Source organism: Pseudopipra pipra, chromosome 12 (genome assembly GCF_036250125.1).
Source record: "Pseudopipra pipra isolate bDixPip1 chromosome 12, bDixPip1.hap1, whole genome shotgun sequence".
Classification (NCBI taxonomy): domain Eukaryota; kingdom Metazoa; phylum Chordata; class Aves; order Passeriformes; family Pipridae; genus Pseudopipra; species Pseudopipra pipra.
The window spans coordinates 14149882-14164641 of NC_087560.1; the positions used below are offsets into that span (position 1 = coordinate 14149882).

At 42.0% G+C, this 14760-nt stretch overlaps 1 protein-coding gene across 1 annotated transcript in view; it reads right to left on the reverse strand.

The window, feature by feature from the left end:
* Positions 1-2448: 2448 nt before the first annotated feature.
* AGBL1 (AGBL carboxypeptidase 1) overlaps positions 2449-14760 on the reverse strand; it is a 286378-nt gene continuing 274066 nt past the window's right edge. The window contains exon 23 of the mRNA XM_064669024.1: positions 2449-5337. Coding sequence (XP_064525094.1) covers positions 5031-5337 — 307 coding nt within the window. The 3' untranslated portion in view covers positions 2449-5030. The remainder of the gene's footprint in view (positions 5338-14760) is intronic.

Consider the following 14760-nt stretch of genomic DNA (forward strand, 5'->3'; position numbering starts at 1 on the left):
AGTCAGGCGTTTAGGAGCAAGGGGGCAAGAAACAGGGTTGTGATTGCAATTAGATCAGCTGGTGAGGAGCCAGCCCTCAGTGCCCAGAGCTCAGTTAGCCAAATGCTGTGGTACTTTACTGGGACTAGAGTTATTGCCAGAGCATCCAATGGATGATTTTTTTAGTTGTAGATTTGTCTTCCCCTCTCGCTGGTCCATGCATGAGCTACAAGCAGCCTAATTAACGGCTAAAGAAGCCTCTGACGCTAAAATAGCTGCCTTGCAATCTTTCTGGAGATCTTGCTAGATTGATAGCAGGACACTTCTTTCTGACTTCTCCTTTCTGTCTCACTCCCTCCTGTTCACCTCCTTCATTTCCCTCCCTTCCACTTTTTAAAAGTGAAATAGAAGAAGCAAAGAAAAGAAAACATGAAGAAAGTAGCCACAAACTGCTTCATCAACAATAATACACCATGGATCTTCCAGGACTTGTCTGAGGATGTGAGTCCCTGGGGAGGAAACCTAAGGCCAGAAATGATACAGGCTTAACTGTCATGAAAAGCACTCACAAAACCCAGCGCTGAGCACACAATGCAGCGCTGAGGATACGGACTTGGCTGCCGTTTATGGAGTGGGGAATACAGTGGCAGATTTATTCTACAGTAAAGAGGGTTGTTTCTTGGTAGCACTAATACTGACACATTATCTGGGGACGGAAGAGGATGCACAAATAGGAACAATTCTCCCATTTCTCTGCCTGTGTCTCCCCCAAATGCCCCCTACTCCTATTCCCTCCTGCTCTCTTCATTCCTCTCCTTACACTGAGTCCTTTCCTTCCTCTCTGAATTATACCTTATTTCTTTATCCTTCTTCTTCATCTTTTCCCAATGTGCTTATATGTACAGGCTTTTTAGTTCTTCAAACTTTTGCATATTATCTCCAGCTGGAGCCTTGTGTCCAGCCCTATGCCTGGAAAACCATACAAGAGTTTTCAAACACAGGGTTAAATCCTGCTCTCCCTAAAACAGGTGTGAAAACTTCCACACCGTAAGGACCAGGCCACGTGCCAGGATAGGCTGATAATAATCTGCAAAGAGAGGCTTTTCAAACTATCCAGCACAGTTTAAAGAGAAACCCTGCTGCATGTCATTGAAATGGAAAGCAGTGATGGCAGCTACCACCACCATCCTGCAAGGAGTAATTCCAGCTCCCTTCTCATCAGCTGACATCAGTATAGAGCAAACACCTGGGCAGTTTTACATCCCTATTTTATCCACTTCTTCCTCCAAAAACACACACCTACTTTCACTACTGTATTTTCCATGAGGAATCAAAGCCTTGTTTGTACCTCACATCGAAATGGAGACTGGAAGCAAAAACAACTTGGTCAAGAGCATATAAGAGATTTGTGGCAGAGCAAGAAATACAATGTGAGTGTCCCAAATTGCTACCAAGCAGTCGCCGACTCATGCTTTCCATCTCCAAGGGATGGAAAAGGGGCAGTGGATCTTGTCCAAGGACAGATAAGACAGGAGATAGCACTATCACCCACATCTCTGCTATTTGGCAGGAGGAGAGAAGCAGTGGAGGAGCAGGGCTGCTGTCTTTCCCCCCTCCTTAATCTCCTTTCTGCCTGCTTCAAAAACAACTCAGTGCATGGTTGTTTATTATTATTATCACTGTTATTTTCCAGAGTGCTGTAAAACTAGGGGATAGAGCACTCTGACAGACTCATAACAAACAGCAGATAAAACTAATTAGATTTTGTTCTTCCTTCAGTTTGCTGACTTGATTATTTTTTCTTTATATTGTTTAATTATTTATTTTTTAGCCTAGAGGTTTACACACACATGTATTTCACTAGACACTGGCAAGTCATCCTTGGATCGTCTCTGACAGGAAAGGGCGATTGTGGCCAGGCAGCCTGAGAGCTGGTGAGGGGCTGAGACAGAGGCTGCAGTGTAGTGCAGGGCTCAGCGCTGCATCTTCTACCCATGTCATGTAAACCACGGGGGGGAGGAAGGAGGGTGCATCTATTCACAGCCACTAAGAGAGTCAGTGAGACAAAAGGCATCAGTAAAAAAAGTTAATGTGCCTGGCAGAAGCCCAAAACTGCTGCAGCAGTGGGGACGAGGCAAGTGCCTCTAAGACACCACCTCTTCTGGTCATTATGGAAATATTTGGCTTGAGTCTCAACCTGACAGCCTTGCTGACACTTGAGGAACGACAAAACGGTGGGGAGCAGGGCAACTTCCCCCTCCTCCCTCCCTTTCTCCATCGGCTGTTTCCAAATTCTTTGGGATTAGCTAGCGACAGCAGGAAAAGGCACTGGCCTCACTGCTCAGCACTTAGCAGGCTGAAGTGAGGTGACATGCCTCAGCGCGGAGGACAACGGCTTCATTCACTGGGGCAACACCAAACCAGAATTACAAGTGTGCAAGAATAAACAAGGCTGGAGTTAATCTAAAGTTGTTTTACACTCTGTTTTATTAAAGTCAATGCACTTCCGTTCCTCTGTGCAGAGCCTAGTTCTGCTTAATTACCATGACTCAGGGAGAATTTTAATAGCGTGGAGTGCGCGGCGCACATGGAGGCGTTCTCCTGACCTCTAGAGGTCTGTTAAAAGAAGAGGAGCATCTGCTCCCTGTAGAAGTTCCTGGAAGAAATGAGGCAGCCCACAAAACTTCTTCTCCCGCAGGTTTCCAGGTGCCATTCCCAAGTGGTTGGTCACCCAGCTCTCCCACTTCTTCAGCAGGAGGCTGAGCACCCTTGGGCCACAGGGTTCATGTGGCCAGCGCCTTCTGCAGCACCCTCACTACTTGCTGACAAGTTGTTTGGCACAGACATGGGATGCTGCCATGGACAAGAGATTGGCCAGGCTTTTCATACTGCACAGCAGCACTTAAGCAGGTGTGGTTGATGTGCGGGGACACTTTGCTCCCAGCTCTGCTGCTGCACTTGGATCCCAGACCCTGAAAACATCCTAAGGGCCTTTGTCATCTCTCTGCCTCCTGCAGCTCCTAGCACAGGGGTCTCTGGAACAGTGGTACTGCTCATACACATTTGGCTCCTAACACACATGGAAGATACACCTCTATTATATTAGGACAACTCTTGTGCAGTTCATTGACCAGGGCAGAATATTCCCACTAAACTCAATTCTCCCTATCTTAGAACATTCAGAATGAAACAGCTAGAAAGTTATAGCCAAAATATTGGTGTCTCATTAGGAAAAATGCTGATTTAAGAAGATTTTTATTCCTTTGCATAGAGTGTACCATTGGTTAGCCTCAGTAAGCACCATTCAGCTGCTGTTGTGGCAGAGCATTGGTACAGAATGTAGCATGGGTGTGTATGGGCACATTTACAGACACATATATGTACAACAGTATTCTTTGCCCTGTGTCCTGAGGGTGCTCCAAATGCTGAAGATCCCACAGCATGGCCAGTATATGTTGCTGTCAGGACTTAGCACAGTGTCAGGTTTTTGTCATGACTACAGATGCTGGATTTTTAACCTAAATATGAACATATATTGTTTTTTATTAATAAGTTTTGAAGCAGTATTATACAAACTATTATAATGGGAACACCTATTTTACCTCTTTTTTGTCCCTTTCTGTGAGCCAACCTTTTATGAAAATTTCCATATTGTGTGCAACAAGCTGCACACTAAAACAAGCAGAACAGGACATCTGTACAGGGACGCACACCACACCTAATGAATTAGTTTGGGCTAAGAAGCTCAGCTTCTAAGGACCCAAGCTGCTTGTCTTTTGAGCATCACAATAGAGACACAGGGAACTCTTATGTGCTAGTGAAGACTTTAAAATATGTGGATATTTAAAACCTAGGAGGATAGGAAGAAGCTTTTTGTCTAAAGCATAGTTTCCTGCCGAAAAATACATCTAGGTAGTCTGAGGAAGGGTGTCCAGAAACGCATGAGAGAGAACCTTGTTCTGCACTAGGAATTCTCTCCACAAACAGCATAGAAATGGAAGGATGACATGGTGCTTTTAATCATGCATCAATATTAATAATAATCATCACTGGTAATCTCTGGAGTCCTTGCAGGCTGTAATGCTACAACACACGTTCATCCTTTGTGAGCCTCACAAAGCAGTGACAGAGTTGTGAGCCTCTTGCATCATACAGTTAGTTCCATTTGGATTTGGGACAATTCCCCATTCGCAGCAGCCAAGTCTAAGACACATGAGAAGTTCAGGCAATGTGAAGTGTGAGATGCAGTGATGTGATCTCATACTTTAGGGATACTGGGAACATGTGTGGGTTCTCAGTCTGTGACGGATTCTCAGGAACTGGGATATGTGTTTGAAGGCAATTTTAGGAGAAATCAAATTTTTCTCCACTTGGGGATTAAAGAAACTGTTCTGATTGATGCCTGGGCTAAATTCACTCTTGGATATTGCCACCATGACTAATCTACTGGTCAGTTTAGCCCAGGTTTCCAGAGGTTTGCTATGTATTGTCACTGCTGCTTTCCTTACTACGGCACATTGGATTTCCTATGCTGTTGTTGAGATATAACCAGCTCAGAAACACGCAAAGCCTGACCCAACCTGTTGAACACATTGTAAAAATTCTGATCAGACAGAAATAAGATCCATGCTCTACAGCTCAAGAGAAATGAATGGCAACAGAGAGCTCTGGCAAAAGGCATCAGTAACTGTCCCTTCTCAAGGCAAAGGCCTAATGCAGGAAAAGGAGAATTGTCTCTGGTTCCTTGGTCTCAACATACCATTCCTTAGGTCAGTCTGGATGAAACCTCATACTAGAGGCATCCAGGAAACTGGGGATTATATTTAGGAAAGGATGAACTCACATAGTACCATCTGGGCTAGTGGCATCTCACTCTGCCTGGTGTACACATACGGAGTCATTCCCAAAAGATGTATTTACACAACTTACACAAACACACATTTTTCCATTCAGAACTGAAGCAACACATCTGGGAAGGATGCTGAAGCTGGCAAACAGGTAAACATGAGCAGTGACCCATTCGCTTGCTGCCCTGCAAGTCACAGCCTTGTTCACACAGGGCTGCTCTTGAACCCATTGTACAGCCCAAGCGCTGCTGAACCCAGAGGAAGAGCTGTACTGTTGGAGGCTGGCTGGCTGGAAATGTAGAGCCCCCTTAGAGCCCTGGAGCTGCATGTCTGTCCTGTGGTCACTCCCTCATCTTCTCTCTCGCCTTCCACCCACGAGAGGGGCTCCTGGATCTCTTGGTCTAGCTCTGAGAAGTCCTCTTCGCAATCAGAGATAGTGTCAGTATTGTAATCGATCTCTTCCACACAAGGAGGTTCATCATCAGACTCCAAGCTGCTGTTGCTGCACCTTCTGCAGAAAAATCACAAGAGAGACTGGACGTCACCAAAAGAGGGAGTGTTCTCAGGGGTAAGAGCAAGTAACAGGGAAATGTGTTTTCTAGGTTCAATCCTGGCTCTGTTAATAAGGGATGAGATGGCACTAAGCAAGCTCCTGTATGTCTTTGTGTCTGTTTCGTCATCTGTAAAATGAAGACTGATACTTACCAACCTCGCAGGAGTAAAATCATTATTTTTCTTATCACTATTACTGCTATTGCTTATACAGAAGCAGAGTGCTTTACATACAGACAACACCGTTCTTGCCTTGAGGCACTTACAAGGTTACAGAAGCTGAAATACAGCAGAGAAGAAGGTATTCACTTTCCAGAAGGTTGCTGGTTTAATCATCATCCACCTCGCTGTAGTTCCACATTTAGTGTAAGACCTAATTAATCCAGGTGGTTGAAGTGCTTTGGCATCTTTTCCTTCTGTTCTGTGCAAGCTCAGAGCACTGCTAACAAGAGGCAGCATGAGCAAAAAACAAAGGCTCTTGGATCTTCAAGTACACTGGCTCAAAAGAAGGCAGAAGCACCAGGAGTGGTTGTATTTGGGGAAAAGCATGGAAAGGCTGAGACAGCATGACTTGCTGAAGAAGGGCCAAATTCAGAGGCAAGCCTGAGTGGCTGAGGAAAGACTCTAAGTGGATATCACAGTCACACTGTCTGGTTCTCAGAAAGGTAGGTTACCCCAGCTTGGCCTCTTGCCATTGGGTAATTTTTTGAGACCAGAAAGAAGCCTGTGATTTCAGTGCTGCCTGGGTCAGAGTCTGGATGAATCAGGGGGACAGACAGTGTGTTTGTCACCTCCAGGTCAATGTTTTCAATCAGACTCAAAGCAGGGGAATGTACTGCTTTGGGAGACTGGGAAAGGAATAATAATATCCCACCTCTGGGCCAGAGTTTCTAATTTGTCCCGACCTGGGAAGAATAAATGGCTTAGCAGATGGAGCATACACAGCTTTAATGTGTGGTCTGCTCATTTACATGTCAGTAACCAGAATAGTCTTCCAGCTCTCAGCTGTTTCACAGCAGTGTCAGCATCTGAGGTTTCAGAACATACCAAAGGTGTAAAGTATTGCTTTTGGATGTATTGATCCCTCCTCTCCTGCTCTCCAAAAAAGGAGTAAGATTTTCCTAGCTCAGACTCCAGATCTTAACTGTATACAGACTATTCTGCAAGCAGAAACAAGCAGTGTTAACCCACTTCTTCTCTTGCTGATCTCTGGGTTAGTTTACTTCAAAGGCTGGGTATAAAAGATTTTCTGAAAGCTTAATAGAGCCGTACAGCTTAAAAATAAATAAAAGAATAATTATGCACTTTTACAGTTTCTGGCTCTACTTAGTCTGCTCAGAAATCTGGGTCAGGAGGAACTCATACTAAAAATGAGGATGTGACATGAAACAAAACAAACAAACTAGGACAATCCTCCCAGCACAAGCAGCAACAGCAGTGGTCCCAACTGAGTCTGACCAGTGGGTTTGATTTCTTCTTTTATTTTTCATATGCAGGCATGGCATGAGTTACCTTGACACTGAGTACCTATGATAAGGTTCAAAGCTGACTAAACTCAGGGGAACCAGAGTTTTCATTTATAAGTTCTGCTCTTGCAACTTTGCAATCAAAAAGATCCAAAGCATACCTACTTTCAATATTGCACTTGCACATTTTGAAGGAGCTGCTAATGCCATTGGGACAGAACATAGATGCTACTCAGCTCACTAATATTTTACAGATGGAACAGTTTGCAACCTAGGAACTATAGGTCAAACATTTGCATCAATGGGACAACAATAAAAAAAAAAAGAAGTCCCTATTATTTCTTAAATCTGGGAAGCCCAATAACAGGATATTCTAAATTTTTCAATAACTTAAACGATTTTAGGACTTTATTTATGAGAAAAAGGGGAAAATTACTTCTACCACACAAACACTTTGCTATGGAAGGGAAATCTGGAAGACAACAAACGAGAATGAAAGACAAAAAGCATAAAAAACTGCCATTTCTTTACATTGAAGAATGAAGAGACCATCTTTAGGAAGCAAGTATTTATGCATAAAACCTTTGTAATGGATATCAAAACTCTCCCTTGTTGCCTGCATACATTGGACACACCAAGGCCATGACAACTCAACAGTGGGGAGATACACTGCAGGGAGAGGTTCTCCACAAGTGAGGATGTGCTTAGACCCTGTTTAGAGGTCAGGGAAGAAGACTTTCCTCCTAATTTGTTCTGACTTTTGCTCCTTTTCTGTGACAGCGAACGAGCAAGCCAGTTAGTACTGACCAGAGTAGTGGTTTCTCCAGCATCTAGACTATTGCTTTCTTTTCCAAGAGAGTATTGGTGGTTTTTTGTTTGTTCATTTGTTTTTAATCTGATTTTTAAAAGCTGCAAAAGAATTCACTTGCCCTCCTCACCCCCACCCTCTTCAAAAAAAAAAAAAAAAAAAGAGAAAGAAACAAACAAACAAACAAAAAAAAAACAACCCAGGGGATATGAAACAGATTTACCAAAGAATAATGATGTTGTCTTACAGAAGGTAAACAAAGAGGAAAACCAATGACACTACATTAGAGAACTCCAAGACAAATATAGTCTATGAATACCACTGAACGTGAATGCAGTACAGAAGAGGTGGGGGGAAGGCAAGTAACATACCTACAGCCAAGAGTCCCCCAGCTATCACAATAAAACATGTGGTTGATCTTCAAAACCTATGGCCTCGTAGCCCTCATCTATTCCAGCCGATGGGAGCCACAACAGCAATTTGCAACTTCATGATGTGATACATAGAATTTCTTTGTTTTGATTTTTAATTTGCATATTTATTCAGATATGACTTAATCTTAATTAGTTCTCCTTTTCTACATGGGTGTGTTTTTTTGTTTGCTTGGTTTTGGAAAGCTAGCAAGTTCTGGTACCTTGTAAAATAATTCTGGGTTTTTCTCCTGACTTAACAGGAGGAGAAGGAGAAGGGAGTCCAGTCCTTCCTTACATGTCAGTATAACTGGAACTCTGTGGTATGAATGGAAACCACTTCTTTTAGGTGCCTACTGCCGACCTCTCATTCTGAGTCAGCCCACCTGTTAGGTCACAGCTGGACAGAAACCTTGCAAGTCAGCCATCCTGCTGAGCCACACTTCAGAAAAGACAGGCTGTAGTTGTGTTTGATAAACTATGGCTACATGCTGTACATGAGGATAAGTGGTGATCTCTCTTCCATACATAATTCTCCTTCACTTGTACATACACTTCCAGGGCATGGAGAGAACTAGAGCTTTCCTAAGTAATTTCTCCAGATTTTTCGGTTGCATTTTGCTCTCGTGGCAGGTCACTCACTCTCTGTGTTCTGCTGGCTGCCTCAAAATAGAGCATGTTTTATTTTTTTCTGCTGGAAAGAATGGATGCTGACAACTGTCCCTCTTAGGGGGTCTGTGACTATTGTTCAGGGTTTCTGCTTGTCCTTCACTTGACAGGCCTCACAGTTGCAGTGCCTTAAAGAAGGAAGTGGAGCATTTTCTTTTTTTCTCATATTGCTCCTCTCTCTCTTTTGAAATTTGTTGCAGCCTTTCCAGAGCAAAACTAGAAGGGGGGGAAGTGGGGGATGGTTAAATGCTTCACACAAAAAGGAGGAAAAAGCTGAGTCTGGGGACCACTGCTGGTCATGGATGCACCAATTATTCTCTCTGAAGAATGTATCAACAAACAAGCAAATATGTCCTCAGCTTCTCTCTGCAGTGAAAAATAACACCCCAGTAGCATGCTGCATAATCACCCTGTCTGTAACCCTACTTTCTCCTTGCCTTAAATCTTTTCTCCATCATGGTATGTCCCAATCCCTTGGAAGCTGCCCAAATCAGGGATGTGGCTGTGTATAACGAGCCAAGCACATCTTTAATACAGTTCATAGACTAAATAAGGCAGAAAATGGCTTTATTGAAACTTTTCAAGGGATCAGACATTTTTGTGTGAGAATAAAAAACAGAAAAAAGATTCATGTCTGATCTAAACAGGTCAAGTTCTCAGTAGTTACAGCATTCACCTGAAAGAAGGGTCCCCTTTTTCCCCAAGCAGGAACTGGAGACCCCAGAAAGTTCCCTGACCATAGTTATCACTTGTGCAGAAGAGGAATTGCTCATTCTTTTCCAAAGAAGTTTTACCTATTGTATGAACAGTTATATATGTGCTGGCAAGTAAAGTGTCCTGCAGTTTTTAAAGATACACTGCCATCTCTGCAGTGAATTGGGATTGCCTGGCCCTTCTGGGTTTTTTTGACATTAAAATTCCACCTACGTCACCAAATCTAAAAGGGTGTGTGATCTTGCACAGTTTTGCTTTTGAGGAAACCATATGTTTTATTAAAAGCAGGAGCACTGCTTCTGAAGGCTTGTAATGAATCTAAAATGAACCTTAAGCAGACGTTTTTGCAGTAATCCCAGAGTACAATTCTGCCTTTAATTGCTTCATAAAGTAGTATTTTAGGACACAGATGAAACAACTATGATGCTTTCAGGTAATTACAACTGTAAGAAACACACTGCAGCAACAAGATGCCAACAAGGAAGGACTTTAGTTTGCCCTTTGTGTCTGGATTCTGTTGCTACAAGGTGTGCTGCACACCTTGTAATGACTTTCTAATTTCATCCCTGCAATTCAGCAGCTCCCCAGACAGTAGCCTGGCACCCCTCCTGCCTGAGAAATGCCAGACAAAGCTCTATTTAGTCCCTGACCTGGCCAAGGGAGGGGATCAGTTATGTACTCATGCAAGATGACTCCAGCTGAAAGAACTATTGCATTCACCTTCTTTGTTTCTACACAGTAAACACTAATGATATGAACTCTGTAGATTCCCATGGGATTCCTCTTCCCAAAGACTCTTTGCCAAGGACTTTTGCATCTTTCAACACCTCCTGAGAAAATACGGGCTAAGCCCAAGGCAATGCCAGGTGCCCTGGCTTTCATTTCACCATGGCCCATCCTTTCACCAACAATATGAACATAATTAAACACGGCCTTGAATTCTGTTTGCTGTGGCTGAGAGATATTTGGTCTTGTTTTGAGTGTAGGTTGGTTTTTTCCTTTTTTATTTCCTGATGCAAATAGCCAAGAGAAAGGTATAATTCATTGCTAAGGCTCTAACTAATTAGTTTTCCAGGAGTTCCCAGGCTAATTGTAGACTGCAATATTTATAATTGATTTGGCCAGATTAGAAACGGGTGTGTGGTGCACTAGTTAGATAAGTAAGGAGTAAATGGGATTTTATTTAGAGAGAAGGGAAGACAACCTGTAAATAAAAGGAGAGTATGAAGAGGAAGAAACAGGCTGACTCCTGGCCAATACTGTCCCCTAATGTTCATTCAGGCTTGCAACAATTTAGCCCTGGACAGCATTTTACTTGCATCTGGCATAAAATGTTAGTCTTTTCAAGAATGACTGTTTCAGTCTCCTTAGTGGTGAGAAGATGGCTTATGCTGCTGTAAGAGCAGGGCAGGTGTTGGGTACACACTCCTCATTACATGTGGTTGGGAAATGGAAAAGCCTTGAAGAACTTCACTTAATTGAATTGCACCACGTCGTTGGGACAGCTTTGATCTTTCTGTGAAAGTCTGCATAGAGGACAAGAAGACATTTTTCTCCCAATTGAAGGGTACATTCCTGGATTCCAGACAGTTCAAATCCAGGTGTGTTTCTAACGCTTACCAACAAAATGCACATGAGATGATCTTTAGATTTGCAGGATGGAAAAGCTGTTGAGAAGCCAGAGGCTCTGGATTCAGTCTTATGAACAATCATTAATTTCTTCCTAATGGAGAACCAATCTATATATCAGTGCAGGGAAAACATTGCATCTTTAGCAGTCTGATAGCTGTAGGCTTGTAAGCATTAATAAAACCTACTGACTTGAACAGACACAAGTCAGCCACGAAATGAAGCTATGGCAGTTGCTGCAGACCCCAAACACTTCTTATCTTACCCTTCAACAGGATAGGTTGAAGGTCTCTTACGTTTTGTCTCTTTTTTTTCTTTAAATACATTTACATTTCAGCACAGGAAAGCACCATCCTATGGGTACTTTAGAAAAGATTTGTGAACTGGCATATTCACTTCATTTTGTGATGACACTCTTACCTGGCTTGGACAAAATATTAATGATCCTGTAAATCTGCTCCTTACAAGGACAACATGACCAGAGCAGCTGTTCTCTTCACCACTGACAAGCTAAACCAGAGTACTGAGTAAAATTTCCACCTACTATGGTGAGAAGTTAGTTACACGTGAACCTAAGCATGGGCATAAGCATAGAAAACTCTGACTTTATCCCCACAGACGTACCACAAAACCTGTTCAATTCGGTCACACCAAGTGAGTTCAGCCACTCTGCACAAGTTGAGGGAATAGCTCATTCACCAAAAACTGGCATCCAGCACCAGCTTTGGTGTTACTGCCTCAGCAATGTGAGATATCCCTGCAGAAAACTTAGGACCTGACTGCTTATATCTGTACATCACTGTCTTCTTGAGATTTGGTCTGATATATGGGACACTAGAGCTCAAGCCCTGGGACACAAATTTTAAGTAAGTCGAAGACCTTTAAAAGAAGTATATATGATATATTTTTGTGATATTTTCAGGCACTGTTGGGAAACTAAGCCTGGTTTAGAGCACCTTGGGAAAGCATAGGCCGAATCTTGGGTTTCAGATCCATATTACACTACAAGTTGGTGTTTACTTAAGGGAACAATATCACATAGCATCAGCTCTGGATCAGCAGGCAGGCAGCCTAACCTGTGTTTGCTGTTGAAATCAATTAGAGGTTCTTATCTAATGAGTACCTGTGAGACACCTCATTGGTATATTTTTCTACCTTTGGCTTGATGCTTCAGTTTCATGTTGAACAGAAATTTATGGCCAGCTTCAATGAAGCAACCAGCAGTAGATGGTTTGAAATCAGGTCCATTGTGATCCTGTTATATTCATTAAAAATGAGGTATAAACATAGGAAATAAAAGATGAGTGATGTAAAATAAACAGAATAATATCCATCCACCAGGCAGCACTATCAGTGGATTGGATTTAGTCAGAATTTAAGAATCAGAGCAAATGCTTCAAAAAAGGGTAACATTTTGGCCTTCTACAGCTTAAGCTTCCCATGGAAATATGAGCAGTCAAGTCCTCTTGTATGGGAAGGTATTTACTGAGACTACCAGAACTCATTAAGATACTGAATAATGAAAGAGTTGCTGAAAATATGATTCTGAAAGCATTTGGGAGTTTTTCTCACAATGTCTATACCTCAAGCAATTTCTTCTCAAAACGATAACCATGTTACTGATGATATTTAGCAGTCCAGCCCAAGTAATACAGGAAGATTACTGGAATCTTTGTAATTGCTTTTAGGTGCTTCCAGTAGTTGAGATATTGGCACGTGTGGGGTAAAGAAATGTGGAAAGATTTTGACTTAGGTGCTAAAATATTGTAGTGCTGAGGATAAAGAAGGTAAAGACAGGCAGGTTCTCCTGGGTTCTTGTTTCCCTTGGTGCTCTTTCTTATAATTCCACTGACTCAATCTATCTGTTTTATATTATTAATTTCAAATGTCCAAGTTTCATATGTATATATCCCTTAGTTCTCCCTGAGCAACTTAAAGGATTTTGGATTTTGAAAGTAAAATGTTTTAAGATGGCCAAGACAAGTCTAGTCTGTAGTTACATATATGGTTTATGTATTTTTTAGATCAGATAATTATGCATGCAAATGTTTGTTTGCATGGCAGATGACAGATATATACTTAATTACTTGACTGAACTGATAAATGCTGTAAATGACTAAATTCCAATCACTGTATCCCTTGGAGGAAAAAGAAACCTCTTGGTTGCTACTAGCTTTTCTTCATGAAAATCTTTATTTAGCTGTTATCCACTCTGATGTTTCAGTGAATCTATGACAGATGTGTATATGTATGTGTATATAAACATGTAAATGTGTCAAAACAAGCACCTAAAGTAGATCACCATCACTTACATATCTTTCCTTAAAGGCACATAAATAATAGATACATGTATACACTCACGCTCAGACACCCACACACTGACATACACCCACAGTTATATGGTTTGCTCTGTATCCAGAGCACAGTTTTCATTACAAGACACAGGAGGTCTCAGGAGATAATCCTACAGCTACCTGAGAGATAACAATAGGTGATCACTGAACCTTGATGGTATTGCATTCAAGTGGAAGTAACCTCAGGGAAAGAGCTGGCTGTGACCAGAGCAAGCCAGTTCTTTTACTCCAGTCTTCAGGTGAGTGTTGATAAAGCAGGAGGTCACTTGCAGGGGAAATTAGACCATCTGGGTAGGACTTGAGATATATTAGGATGGTCAAGAGGCAGGCAGAAATGGTTATCTAAAATATCCTGTTATCATCAGCTATTGAAGAGCTTAAAGCAAGACTCTGTGGCAAAAGATCTTGGATTTTCAGTAAGGAAATCAGGACATGTTCCTATTCCACATGAACCTGACTCATTCTTGTACCTCTTAAAGCATTACAGAAACCCCTGTGCATAGATCTTTTTCTTTCCCAATCACATGCTTCAAATGGGTAAACAACAACTGGGACTAAAAGTATTCAGCTCTGGTAAAGAGAATGATTCTTGTTCTGGAGCACCCAGAGGGGAAAGGCTGTGGCACCACAAGGGTGTTCAACAGCTGTTTTACCACTCAGTTCTGCTTTTAAGGAAAGGCTTACGGCAAATCTCAGCTTAAGGGTCACAGAAAACAGTTTCTGGAGTACACTGAAAACAGTTAAGGACAACATGATAGCAAAGCACTGAAGGCTAAGAGGTTCCAGGCTTGTTTAGTCGATATTATAGTTAGGAAAGAAAAAGAGAGACAGACAGATAGACAGAGTGATGCAGAGAAAGACAGACTCTGTGTATGTACCCATAGGAACCCGTAAGAATGAAAGGCAACAAAGGCAAGGTCAGATAAATTTATTTTGCCTTTAAAGCAACTTGAAGTGCGGTTTATAGCAGAAACATCTGATGAAGTATGTGTGATCATAAATAACCAATAATAGATCCAGCTTTAAACTTCAGCTTCTGCCCTCATCCTAAATCTCTTCTCTGACATAATGAGATTCAGATAAAACAAATCTGAACACTTGTGTTCAATATATTTCAAAACATTCTGATCAATTATGTTTTTAACACCATATGGAACCAAAGCCAAAACCTTGCTTAGCCTCACTCATTACACAGCTGATTTGCATATGCTTTGGACTCCGTTAAGGACAACAAAAAATGTCAGCTACTGCATATAAAAGTGGCAACTCTTGCTAATTCCCTTGCCAAAGCCCTGCCAGATGTTTCATGAAGAATAGCAAATATTTCATTAT